This window comes from Pelobates fuscus, chromosome 3 (genome assembly GCF_036172605.1).
Source record: "Pelobates fuscus isolate aPelFus1 chromosome 3, aPelFus1.pri, whole genome shotgun sequence".
NCBI classification, from domain to species: domain Eukaryota; kingdom Metazoa; phylum Chordata; class Amphibia; order Anura; family Pelobatidae; genus Pelobates; species Pelobates fuscus.
In genome coordinates this window covers 186887797-186901528 of record NC_086319.1, presented here as the reverse complement: position 1 = coordinate 186901528, position 13732 = coordinate 186887797, and the positions used below count along the sequence as shown (strand labels likewise).

Below are 13732 nucleotides of genomic sequence, written 5' to 3'. Positions count from 1 at the left end.
AAGCATTACAAGGTAAGACTTACTTAATCTCTCACTGTAGTCTTCCCACCTTGAATTTGATATACTAAGCAATCCAATGCTTCCTCACAGGCAGGTCCAGAGCTAAAATATGTTGTGCATAGGCCAGACCATCTACTTGCACACTTCCCCTAAAAAAAATGTGTCAACTTTGTATGTGTCTTTCTACCCCCAGTCCCTATGTGTGTCTCTTTCTCCCGAACCTATTTGTGTCCCCAGCCCCTCTGTGTCTCTTCCCCCTGTACCTTTGTATGTCTCTTTCTCCCCAAAGCCTCTTTGTGTGTCTCTTCCCCAACACCTTTGTGTGTCTCTTTCTCCCCAACACCGGTTCATGTCTCTTTTCCCTTTCCCCAACCCCTCTGTGTATCTCCTTTACCCAAACTCTTTGTTTCTCATTTTCCCCTTCAACAGCCCCTCTGTGTCTCTTCCCCCCAGCACCTTTGTGGGTCTCTTTCTCCCCTAAGTCCCTTTGTGTGTATATTCTCCCCCAGCCCCATTGTGTGTCTTTTTCACCCCCAGTCCCTTTTCTATTAGGCTATGAGTACTTAACTGGAACTAGTAAAGAACCATTTACATTGTATTTTATTTGTTTCTAATGGCAGGACAAGTCATAAAATGCATTTCCAGGGAATCAAAATAGCTTACTGAAAATGTATTTTCTCTGAATGTCTTCCCAGTACTCCAAACTGCAGCTTGGATGTTGCTATAAATCCCAGCCATTTCATGATCTAATCTTATATGTACTGCAAATATTTAGCTGTAAACATTCACAGTTTAACCATACAGCGATGCATTCAAATGAAAGCTAATTGCTAAACTATTGTACTTACAGTCCTGCTTTATTTAACATTGGACTGCCTCAGATCTTAAACATTTTATTATATGAACATTTAGCCAGTTAGGTTTTTTTTTTTTTTTTTACCTTTCTAAATGTCACCCTTTAATGCTTTCATTATTTTTGTGCATCCCCTTATGACTTTTGAATTAGGGCATACTGGGTATCAAGTTATTAAAAGTATGGTGTAATAGTAGACTTGATTTAAAAAAAAATCTCGAAATCGGTTAGGTACCACCAGTTATCGGCCAGTGGGCCAATAGTTTAATTAGAGGTATCTGTGCTGAGGATTGTCCTTACAAAATAGGGCACTGGCAACTTTTGAAAATATTAAGTATATCCCCCTTTGTTTTGAAGTTGACTAAGCAACATTTCACAACTGAAAATCAAAATCAAAAGGAGCAGACTTTTTAAAGTTCTTCTGAATTTGATTCCCCTAAGATGGGCTTTACGGATAAGCCGCTGTATGTGGCTGCTAGATGTGACATGGGTGTTGCATGTACACAGGAATTCTTTGAATTACATTGCAGCTACATGTGACATTGAGTCTTGTTTTTACATCCCATGCAGATGGCAGAAATTATTTTTAGCATGACATAATTCTTCATAGGCTATTTACATACAGTACCTTACAAAAGGTAGACTTAGGTCAACCTTCAGGAACTTTTTATATTTCATAATAAAATTTATATAATAATCATTTAGGACACATTTAGGAAATTAATCTGAAATTGCCGTAGTTTATAGTTTGCTCAGTCTACGTTTCCTGAAATCTAGTCTGGATTAGCCCAACCAAGGGATATGAGGAGAAAGAGAAAACATACAGTTGCTTATCGCACCAAATTGCTGAGCAAGCATTTTTGAGGCCATCAGTAAAGTAAGGGATTCAACAAAAGAGGTTGGAATGGGTGCCTCAAAACCACAGTTCTCTGGCCAAAAATGCTGCTTCAAAATAAATCATCAACTTCAGTGAATGGAAATGTCCTATGCTCTATGAATTGATGCAAGGTCCATTGAGACAAAGAGTTATTCAGCATTCTTGGCTTTATCTACAATAGTGTATTTGATGAGACTCTTAATTCACTGTATCAATGATGTCAATAAACCAACAATTCTGAAAAGCAGTCTATTGATTCCTTGCTGAAAAATAATCAAAACACAGTTATGTATGTAAAAGCCGCAGGATTCTTGTTAAATTATCTCTTTATGAAAATGAACTGTTTATGCATCACATACATTTACAATGGATTCTACAGTCAAAAACAAAGACAATGGATGCTGTATGTCAATTGTCAAAGTGGAAATTTAAATACATTTGAGTTCGTTCAATGAGCATTTCCCCAGACATTTTCTTTCAATTAACTAAGTACTTATTTGCTAACTAAATATTATTTATGTCTGAATCTAAGAAAATAAACTAACACAACATACTGATAATTTATAACTGGTGAGCGGGTAGGAAACTTTTTAAAGAACATCACACATATGTGGATTCTATGTTTTTTGCAAAGATAAAGAAGATACTTACATTTTAAGTTCCTAACTTTGCTAAAAAAAACTCAAGATGTTGAGCTGCTGCAGTGAGGTATGCCTGTGACAAATGCCCCTTACCCTGGACGTTTGGCTCAAACTCCTGGAGGAGTGTGGAAGCTAGCCCCTGCCCACCAACTATGGGCCATGTACTTTGTGCCTAAATCAATATTTTGCAATCTGTTCACAAGACCTTTCCCTGGTTTAATTTTATGGTTTCCCGAACAGAAAACACTTTCCCTGCATTTGGTAGATAAATCTACCAAACACCGACCACCCCCCTGGCTCATTAACTACAAAGAAACCACAGGATTAAGTGCTCTCCCTGTGTGGCCGCCATTCGTATAACCGAACGCCACATTCTGGAGAAAACTGCGGCCATCTTGTCACACGAAAGAAGGCAGTGGGACTTTGTCAATGAGTGTCTGGAACTCAACGACAAAGAGTTCCTTTCACAAACCTGCCAGGAGAGAGCTGTTCGGTAGGTTTGTTAACACGAACAAGGAGAACAAACGCTGCCTATGAGCTAGGGGAACCATTCATGGTTTTGTTTGGTTTGGAACTCATGAAATTGAGAAAACTTTACCCCGATGGAAAATCGTCTGTGTTCGTGGGATCTGAGAGCTATTTAGACAACTTGGGCGCTCAGGTTCAAGTTATCCAGGGATGTAATATTTATGGGGGTTCCTGTTTTTTGTATATTTTTGTGTTTTTAATATTTTGTATTTTATGCCTTGTCATGCTGACACTGGAATTCGTAACCATTTTGTGGGCGCATTGTGGGAAGTTTTGTGGGCGTGTGTATATCCCTGAATTGCATGAAAGCCACCATCTGGCCTGAATAAAGACATCCTTGTTGTACCCTTCATCTAGTACAAATGCAATATATAGTTTGTCTAACCCTATACATTGCATTTGTATCCCCTAGCTGGACAAACCTTATATATTGTATTTGTACTGATTGAAGATTTGAGGAGATCTTTGGGTAACTCCATTGCTAGAAGGGAAGTTCAGTGTCTCAATTCATGCACTTTAGCTCACTTAAGCACTTTATTATCTTAGGAGAATTAGTGCAATTACACATGTATACACTTTATTTTATTTAAGCACTTTAATTGTGATATTGTGATAGATTCAGCTTTTTCGTTTTACCCTTCATCTAGTCTAGGCTGATGTTTGGGTATGTGACTGCCGAACCGTTGGAATTACTTGTATGCTCCGGACTGCGGGCTTTAATCACTAAGTCCCTAGCAGTTTGGGAGCATACGTACGAACAGGTATACGAAATACCAGCGTTCATTACATTGATGGCAAGCGATGGGATCTGAGCGTTCCAATGGAACTACAGAATGAGGGAATACAGTAAAGAGTCCAGCAGCATCCCTGTCCAAAGAGGAACTCGGGAGATGGAGCGAGCTAGCACCCAGGCAGTGTCCCCATATGAGGAGGAGCTCCAGTGGAGACTACAAGGTACACTGGCACAGGAGCAGGTCCCCATTTCAGCCGATGAGGAACTGAACTGGAGAGAATGGATACTGCGAGAACTCTGGCAGGAGTCCCTGGAGGTAGCACAGCTTTGGCGGAAAGAGAAGCTTTAAAGTACAGCACACTGCTGGCAGGAACAAGTGGGAGAGCAACCCTTGACGGAGTGGGTAAGGTATCTTGAGTTCCTGGTCAAGAGATAAATGATGCTGGATGACTTGTTATGGTGGCAAGCAGTCCAGCAAGACACTTGGTTGGCAGAGGGCGTGCAGCCAGGGGGGAAGGGATATGATGGCACGTGCCTGTTGTGGAAGGCCTTTGAGGAGGATGATGATTTTGGCAGTCCGGTGGAGTCGCGCTTTTGGGCTATTTATTATTACTGGCACTGTACCCAGGAGCCATTGGGCTGGGGCCAGACCTCACCCTCCTGGTTACCATAGAGTGGGAGTTGGAGCAGGAATGCCAGAACCTAATAGACTCGGTTCAGCAGCAGGCCCCTGATACAGGACAAGGAATAAGCTGGGTGACTACGGGAGAGGAGGTTTTCGGTCCCTTTCCCCAGCAGCAGCAAGTATGGGGTGGATATGGTCAGTCCCACTACCCATCACCAGGCAGCGGTACAGCGAGTAGAGATGGTCGGTCTCGCTCACCAGCTGAAGATATGTGATAAATGCCCCTTACTCTGGATGTTTGCCATGAACTCCTGGAGGAGTTTGGAAGCCAACCTCCTGTCCACCGACTATGGGCCATATACTTTGTGCCAAAATCAGTATTTTGCCTTCTGTTCACAAGACCTTTCCCTGGTTTAATTTTATGGTTTCCTGAACAGAAAACACTTTCCCTGCGTTCGGTAGATAAACCTACCGAACACCGACCACCCCCCTGGCTCATTAACTACAAATAAACCACAGGATTAAGAGCTCTCCCTGTTTTGTGGCCATTCATATAACCGAACGCCACGTGCTGGAGAAAACGGTGGCCATCTTGTCCAATGAAAGGAGGCAGTGGGGCTTGGTCGTTGCGTGTCTGGTACTTCAAGTCGGACACTTGACCCCGTGAACACCGGTCAACTTCACGAACGCCTGCTTGCTTTCACAGACTTGCCAGGAGAGAGCTGTTCGGTAGTTTTTTTCACACGAACAATGAGAATTATAGCTGCCTATGAGCCAGAGGAACCATTCATGATTTTGTTAGGTTTGGAACACCCGAAATTGACCGACTGCTACCCTTGAAACTATGGAACTTTTTTTGGCCAGGAGCCTAATGAGCTGTCGGTCAAAACTTTACCCCGGGGGTAATTCGGCTGTGTTCGTGGGATCTGAGCGCTATTTGGACAACTTGGGCGCTCAGATCCAAGCTCTCTGGGGATGTAATATTTATGGGGGTTCCAATATGTTTAATGTATAAATATATATATATATATATATATTTTTTTTTATTTTTTTTGTGCATTTAATAAACAAGCTGGCTTGCACTGCCACAACAGCTGGTACAACCTGGGCATTAAGCATAATATAACATTTATGTGGACATTCAGGTAAGTACAGTGCACATTTTATGAATATAAGTACGCTAGGTGAGTCTAGGGTCTCTGATCTTAAAAGTAAAATAAATGGGGGGAATGTGTGTCTCTTTCTCGGTAAAAGAATACAGTACACCTGCTTAACAATGGAGTGGGACACTTTGCAGTCCTAATGACTGGGCTTATCTGATTTCTGGTGGTCAAGTTAAGTCGAGTATTGTTTGTGCGATGTAGTATGCATATGGTTAATGACCATTGTAGCCCCGTCTTCTATTGTGTTCATCTTGGTAGGGGTAGAGTCGTCGGAATGTTCACTTGTAATGGGAAGGGAGGAGTGTGTGTATGGTCCTCGGCCGGGTGGAATGGTTGCTCACCTCCTTGGTGGGGGTGGATTGGTGTCTCTAGCAACCATTGTGTGTTTTCTGTATGGGTGTGCTTCAACCATATCGGTGTGCATAGCATGGCACTGTTCGGTTGTGATTATGGGGTATACTGTCAAACCCTCGTGGTTATAAGAGGTGTCAAGCGGCCATATATCCTCTGGCCTGTCAGTTGCGTGTGTCGTATGTTATGGGGGGAGGGAGAGTGCACTCTGCGCCAGAAGTGGGGGATGGGAATCTGTCTTGTGTGCAAGATTTGGTAGTGTTGCAGGTACTCAAAATCATGGTCAACAAAACAAGTCTTATGTAAAATATAAGTATAGAAGAGTAAAAAGTTCTGTGACCAGGTATCATATGGTCGGTTTGGGTCTGGGGGCCCCAACGTCAGATGGCTGCATCTTGCATGTCCCTCTGCTTCAGCCTGTGTCAGCAGCGGGTCTCGGTATAAACGGGACTATGTTGGGGACATCCCAGGTGCGGTTAGGAGTCGGGTTGGTGGAGTCTATGGCTTTGATTCTTAGTTTACGGAGGAAAGTTCCTGCATCTTCTGTCGACGTCAGTCGGTAAGTTGTTGTTCCCTTTGTCACTACGAGCATGGATGGGCCCCATCGGTACCCGACTCCTGCCGCTCTTAGGGTTGTGGTGACTCGTTGTACTGACCGTCTCCAGGCCAGGGTAGCTCTGCAAAGGTCCTGCAGGAAAGTGAGCTGCATGCCCTCGAAGTGGTATGGGCTCCGACTGCCGAGCGCCGCCATTACCCCAATTTTATCCCGGGTAGACTGGAAGCGAAAAAGGACGTCACGGGAGGCTTCCGCGGGGGGCTCTCGGCGATTTGGTGAGTCTGTGTACGCCCTCCACCAGCACGGTTTTCGCCTGTTTGGGGTTGAGTATTGTGGCTAGGAGGCGTCGGGTGAGTTGTGGAAGTTCTTTGTCGTCAATGGAGTCGGCAATGCTTCTGATTTTTATGTTGGGGCGACGTCTTGCGTCGTCTAGGCCATCCAGCCGGGCCTGTAGTGCGTGGTGCGAGGCCTGGAGGTGTATCAACTTCTCCTCCGTAGTTTGATGGCACTGTGCCATTGTGGCTATGTCCTCCTCGGCAACCCTCTCTCTGCCCGTGACGGCGGTCACTTCCTCCTGTAGAATCGCCATGTCGGAGCAAAACCAGGTGCGCAGGTTCTGCAGAATGTCCCCCTTGGTGGCCGGGGCTTTCAGGTTACCCATTGATAAGCTCGGGATGGGGTCTGTAGCCTCCAGTATTGGATCTGGAGCATCTAGTGTTTCCTCCTCCGAGGATGAGCTTTGGGGATCTGGGGTCGCCGCCATTTTGGGTTTAGGCCTCGCCAGGAAAAGATCATCTATTCCGTTTCAGTTTTTTGTTTCTTTTCCCCATGTTGTCGTTGAGTTTGGGGGCTGAAAAGTAGTCGGTTTGTCGTCGTGGGGATCTATTAAACTGCATTTATCGCCGTTATTGCTCGGGAGCACCGCAGGCATGCGACTGCTCTTGGTGCGATCCAGGCCACGCCCAGTTTAATGTATATTTTTATGTGTCTTTGATATTTTGTATTTTATGCCTAGTCATGCTGACACTGGAATTTGTAACCATTTTGTGGGCGTGTTGTGGAAGGTTTTGTGTATGCATGTATACTATATCCCTGAATTGCATAAAAGCTCACCTGAATAAAGACATTCTTGTTGTACCCTTCATCTAGTCTAGGCTGATGTTTGGGTATGTGACTGCCGAACCACGGAATTTACTTGTATGCTGCACTTTGATTCTTGGGGAACGTACGAATCAGTGCTCCGGACTGCGGACTATAATCACTAAGTCCGTAGCAGTTCGGGAGCATACGAAAGAACAGGTAAACGAAATACCAGCGTTCGTTAAAATGCCCAAACAACAAATTTCATTATCTTAAATGGGAAAGGCTGACTTGTGGTAGGCAAAGATTTATGAGAACTAGAATTTAGAATTTGCAGTTGTGCATTAAAATACCTTTTTTTTCCATTAATGGGGCTGTAAACTGGAGCTGTTACCATCTTCTTTATTGAATTCCATTAAGTCTGTGTCTGCATACACCTAGTTTTTAGAGTAAAAATGTTTTAATCTAATTTTTCTTTTAAACTTGCCTTTTCATATAAACTTCAAATAGTAATTTACTCTGTCCACACACAAATTAATGAGCTTTCCAAACGATTCAATACTGTTAGAAAAAGTTACCAAATGATTTATATACAGATGTCACCATTAAAGTTTATAGGGATTTTTGTAGCTACATTTTTTTGAAAGTTTTTCTAACCGTACAGTATTAAATTGAGGGCATAATGTGAAGTACACATCTATAGGTGGTAATGTATTTTATTGATTTTGTAATCCTGTAGCTGCAGTGATTATTGGAAAACGTTGCAAGTATATTAAAATGTGAGCAGGGAGAAATGTTCAGAGGAGTTCCATACATGGTAGCTTATGTAGGAAACATACGATTAATAGTCTAGTTATAGTTTACCTAAACATACATTTTAATTTTAATGTACTGCAGACAATGATTCATTTCAGTATTAAAGTGTTGTTGGGGATTGTATAAAAAAGACAAATAAATGGGGGAAATATGGTCAATGAAAAGACCATTTTTGTTTCTGTTATGTGAAATTAACACTGACATTTCTACTGAAATACTTGTCATAAAAACAAAGCAACTTTTGTAAATGTCGATTGATTCTTCCAAGTAATATTATTAGTAATTGTAGTAACCAGTGTTTATATATTTTTTTTTAACAGGCACATGTATTGGAAGTTCAACATGGCATATTGCAACATTTGATGGGCTTCAGTTTAAACTTCTAGGGAAATGCTCCTATGTGTTATTGAATGACAAAGAGCATAATCTTGAAATAACCCTTGAGAACAGTGAATGTGATTCAGAAAATCATCATATATGTATGAATTCAATAAACGTAAAGTACAATCATCACTCTATACAACTTATGAACAACATGAAGGTACTTTACAATATCTGAATACATTTTTTAAACAATGGCCTATTGTACTTGTATTGAAAGACATTTGATAACACTGCCTTTTTGGGGGTGGGAGAGGTAATGGGAAGGGTTTGTTGACTTCCTTTGATTTCTTTTCTTGTCCGCATTTTACTTTTTTCCAACCAAATATTTAAAAAATTAAAGGGATCCTATAGTGCCAGGAAAACAAACCTCTTTTCTTGGAACTATAGGCTCCTGGAGTACCACCCTCCCTCGCACCTCCCCTCCAGCGGGGCTAAAGGGGTTAAAACCCCTTCAGCCACTTACCTGAATCCAGTACCAATGCTTTCCTATGTTGAAAATCTGATGCTGGAGGTCCTCATGCACAGCATGAGGACCTCCAGCGTCAGATAAGGGACCAATAGTCTGGATTCCGGAAGTCCTCTAGTGACTGTCTGGTAGACAGCCACAGATGGCAGACTTAGAGCTGCAATGTAAACATTGCAGTTCTCTGGAACTACAATGTTTTACATTGCAGCACTAAGTGCAAAAGGGACACAGCTTCCAGATCACTTTAATGAGTTGAAGTGGTCTGGGTGCCTACAGTGTCCCTTTAAGTTTCAATGTTAGACTTTAGTGGGCACACACCAATGCTGGACTTAGGGGATTTATCAGACTTTTTTCCGTATTCACAATAGGACCAATGAGTACCAAAGTATTTTAGACTCCAGAACTTAACATGTAATAATGATTGGAATAAATACAAAAATATGTATTGTAATAGTAGAGGAAAAAAAGAAGCTATAAAAATGAGAAATAATGTGCACTCTTGATAGAGACACATAGACGTCATGTGTTTCAGTGTCAGCGGCAGGCTGGAATTTTGATGATACCCTGTATAATATAATATATGTTGACTTCCAAGCGACCTCTGGCATGCTCACTGCAATGTGTGAGTAATCTGCAGTGGCTGATGATGCATCACTGAAAATATCTCAAACAGCCAGCAAATAACGCCTCAATAAATGCTAGGAAAACATTGTCGTACAACTGCAACTTAGATTAAATGGATTACAGCCAGTTTCTGCAAGTACATATACAAATTTATATTTGGTCTTTGCGACTCACTTACAACTATGTTTCGTTATTCTTGGCTTTCGTAACTCTGGTGATTTAAGCTTCTCATGAAATTCTTTTAATTGAAATGGTGAAAGGAGGGTACCTCCCAGTCTTAACCTCTGCTTATGTCTCACAATTAAAGGAAAACATACTTTAAAATGTTCAAGAAGAAATGTGTTATAGTTGGGAATAAAATTGCAACATCTTCATTTCTCTCTTTTTAAAGAAAAGTTTCAAAGACTGGCTAATAAATATACAACAATATAAGAGGCTGCTCAATTCATTTATGTGTTTATTGTTACATAAAAGCACACTCCAAACATCAAAAGCACTTCAGCTTGCTGAAGTGGTTTATGGGCTAAATGAGTGTGTCTGCTGTCCCACTTTATTTAAGTGTAGATTTTTCAGACAAATTGTCACTTTTGTAAAGGTGCTTTGTTGCATCCTCCCAACTGTCAGTCACCAATTAGTGTTTTGTATTCCAACATAAAGTGGAACGCAATGTTTCTCATAGTGGAGCATTGGATTCAGTGCTTCATTGAGAAGCAATGCAGCCATAGAATGGTGATTACTGTGTATGCAACATGCCTCACAATGCTTCTCTTTGAGAAGCATTCTATTGACTAGAAACTCACCCATATTTTTACCCTAGAAAAAGGTAAGTCATTCTTTATTTAGGAGTAATGGGGGTGGGGGGCAAGGGGGAGGGTTTGGGCAAAGGGGATCCAAGAGATTCGACTGCACTCCAACTTTATAAATAAATATATATTTTTGCAAGACTTTGCAAACATTAATGCAAAGTATACTCATCTTAATTGGTAGATTATATTCCAGATCAATATTCAGTTTTTTTATTTACTATCTCTTCAGAACAATTTTCTTGTTTTTAACAATACAAAGCATATATAAAATACATACATACATTGTGACAATAATAAGTAAAATTTTTACCAGCTATCTAAAAGTCAATACTAAGACACAATCCTTTCATACTACATTCATACATGGCGGCCAGCCAATAGTCATATTTAACTATAACCAATTTTTCAGTTTAACCCCTTAAGGACACATGACATGTGTGACATGTCATAATTCCCTTTTATTCCAGAAGTTTGGTCCTTAAGGGGTTAAGGTTTAACTAGAACCCATATTTACATCCATACTGGAGATCTTAAAATATCCCTTTTAGTTTGTTAATAAAATTATCATATACTAAATAGCTTTTTTTCTTTATTTATATTGAAGTGCACAGCTTTTCAAATTGATATTGTAATTGAGATCTAAAGAGAAAACCTTGAGGGGACATAGTAGATTTCCAATTTCTTACCAAGACAATTTTAGCTGCCATCAGAAAATGTGTAGTCACAATTCTGCAATTCAAATTTATATTACCCCAGTTCAAATGCAAGAGGGAAACCTTGGGAGAGATAACCAAGTTAACATTACTCAAATAAAATATAGTGTTATAAACTTCCTCCCAGTATTGAGTAATTAAAGGGCAGCTCAACTAGATGTGTACCATGGATCCTTCTTGTTGTCTACACCTCCAACACAAATGACAGTTTTTAGATGAAATTTTAAATAGTCTTGTTGGGACCATATACCATCTTTCGAGTATCTTTATATGTGTCTCAAAGATATTTAAGCAATGAATACTTTTTTGATATTACACGAAGAGGCATACCACTCTTTATATGCTATTGATATATTTAGTTCCTTCTCCCATTTTATTAATGCTGGTGGTGACTCAAGATTGAATCTAGTGTTTAAGAGCTTCATAGTAGTTGAGCATATCTTCTTCACATTCCTGCCACCAAATTTTTTTTTAAACAGACCTTCATCATATGGCGTTAATAGGTGATCTTTTAAAAAACTCTTAATTTGTAAGTAGTTGAATATTCCCTGGCTTGGTATATTAAATTTAGTTGCCAAATCATTATATGGAAGAATAATAGAATTGTCGCAAATATCATATATACTTGTATTTTTTGGAAGTTACTTCTCTAAAATCATTATATAAGTGCCCCCATAAATTTTATCTGTGAGATGTAACTCTTTCTTGATTAATTGCCATTGGTTTATAGTTTGTTGTAACGTAATTGCTGAGCCATTGAGGAAGGTAAATTCTTGGTCATTGATATTTTGCCATAATAAATACTCTAGGTGTGTTACCCCCACTGAATCTGCTTCCAGTTTATACCAGGCTTCCAATATTTTTTTTGTTTTATTTACTTCTTGTTGACAATGGGTTAGGCATATCCCATATATCATCATAATAATTAAGTCACAGTATTTTATATGGAGAGAATAAATGTCAGAATATATTTATTATAGCTATAAAAATCATGTTGCTCAAATTTAATTTTTTTATGTTTAAAATTTTTATTGAGAAAAATACATTTGGTTACACACAGTTAGAAAAAAAGACAAAGAAAAACACAGATAAACATACCAATGCTCAATTAACAGACCTGAACCTTCTTTATGTGCAGTGTAATCATGACTGAAATCCTGTTACATAAGGTGAACCAAACTGTTTAGGCCCTGAACAACCCCAACAACCTACTAGCTATTTCCTCATAGTTTTTTGATCTCTCCAATCTTTCTTGAATTTGCACGGTTCTTGGTGAGAGTGACGACTTCCAAGGACCTGATATAGTGCTTTTAGCTGCTGTTAAAATATGCAGTGCTGCAAATCTATCCCATTTAAAAATATAATCTGGCAGAATATTTAAAATATAAAGCTCTGGGCCTAGTGGTTACCGATGTCCAATGGAAATAAAAATTAGCTGTTGAATTTGATGCAAAATAAGTTTGCCACAATACCAAAAAATATGGCTTGCTGAACATATTGCATGTTGCCCAAATATACTGCAATTTTCCTAAAATGCTCAAAGAGTGCATCCATTTACAGACTACAAAATATAAAACAAAAAAAATTATAAAATAAAACAGCTGAGCTTTACTTGGATGAGTAAAATGTTACCGTCTTCCTCTGGCTTTGGGGGTATGAATATCTTACTTTAAAACTGCAAAAATGTCTGCTAGTCTTTAACAAGAAGGCTTAGTCTTATCCTCCTGTCTTTAAAGTCCTAATGCAACATATTATCTTAGTTGGTTGTTGCTGAAATAAAAAAGTATTTTTTTTTAACAAGCATTATTTTAGTTTATGTGCAAATTTATGTTTGCTATTTATATTTTTTTATTTATACTATTATGACATTTATATTAAAAACTCTTTTCAAAGTTATCATTCGTTTGGGCATGACAAACATTAGGGGCACTATTTTACATGGTGGCCCACAATTCAGAGTAGGGTTTGAGGATTCAATTACTTTTTTTTTATTTTTATTAAAGAACCAATCTCAATGATATCTGTATGGAGATTTGTTTGACTATGAGATTTGTTTGACTAGATACAGAAGATGACATCTTTTAAATGACCTTCATTTGCCGCCTTGCAAAGCCAGGCTCTTTCGATTGCATTGTTCACAATATTAGTTAATGTTTAAGTCTCTAGCGCTTGATTTTCTGGATATTCTAATTGAGCTGCTCAAGTGTATGTGGTTTGTTCACTTGCATACGCTCCTTTCGGTATCCCCAGAGAAAGTAATTAGAGCTGAAAGGTCTGGCGGACGTGGCCGCCAATTAATCTGGGAATTTCTTGTAAGCTCTTCTACATTTTTTTTACTCATTGTTCATTTGTGTTCACTTGCATCTCCCAAGGCTCAGATATAATATGTACAACAACAAAAAATTAACTACTAACAAAGTTATTTACCTGTCAAATACAACTCTGACTTTTGGCCAACTCTGTATTATCTACCCATGTGGTAGCAAAGACTATTTTAGACTTTTCATTATAATTTT

General features: G+C 39.5%; 1 protein-coding gene across 1 annotated transcript in view; it reads left to right on the top strand.

The window, feature by feature from the left end:
* Positions 1–13732, top strand: part of VWF (von Willebrand factor) — a 180074-nt gene that overhangs the window by 116216 nt on the left and 50126 nt on the right. The window contains exon 35 of the mRNA XM_063447819.1: positions 8544–8764. Within this exon, the coding sequence (XP_063303889.1) occupies positions 8544–8764 (221 nt within the window). The remainder of the gene's footprint in view (positions 1–8543; positions 8765–13732) is intronic.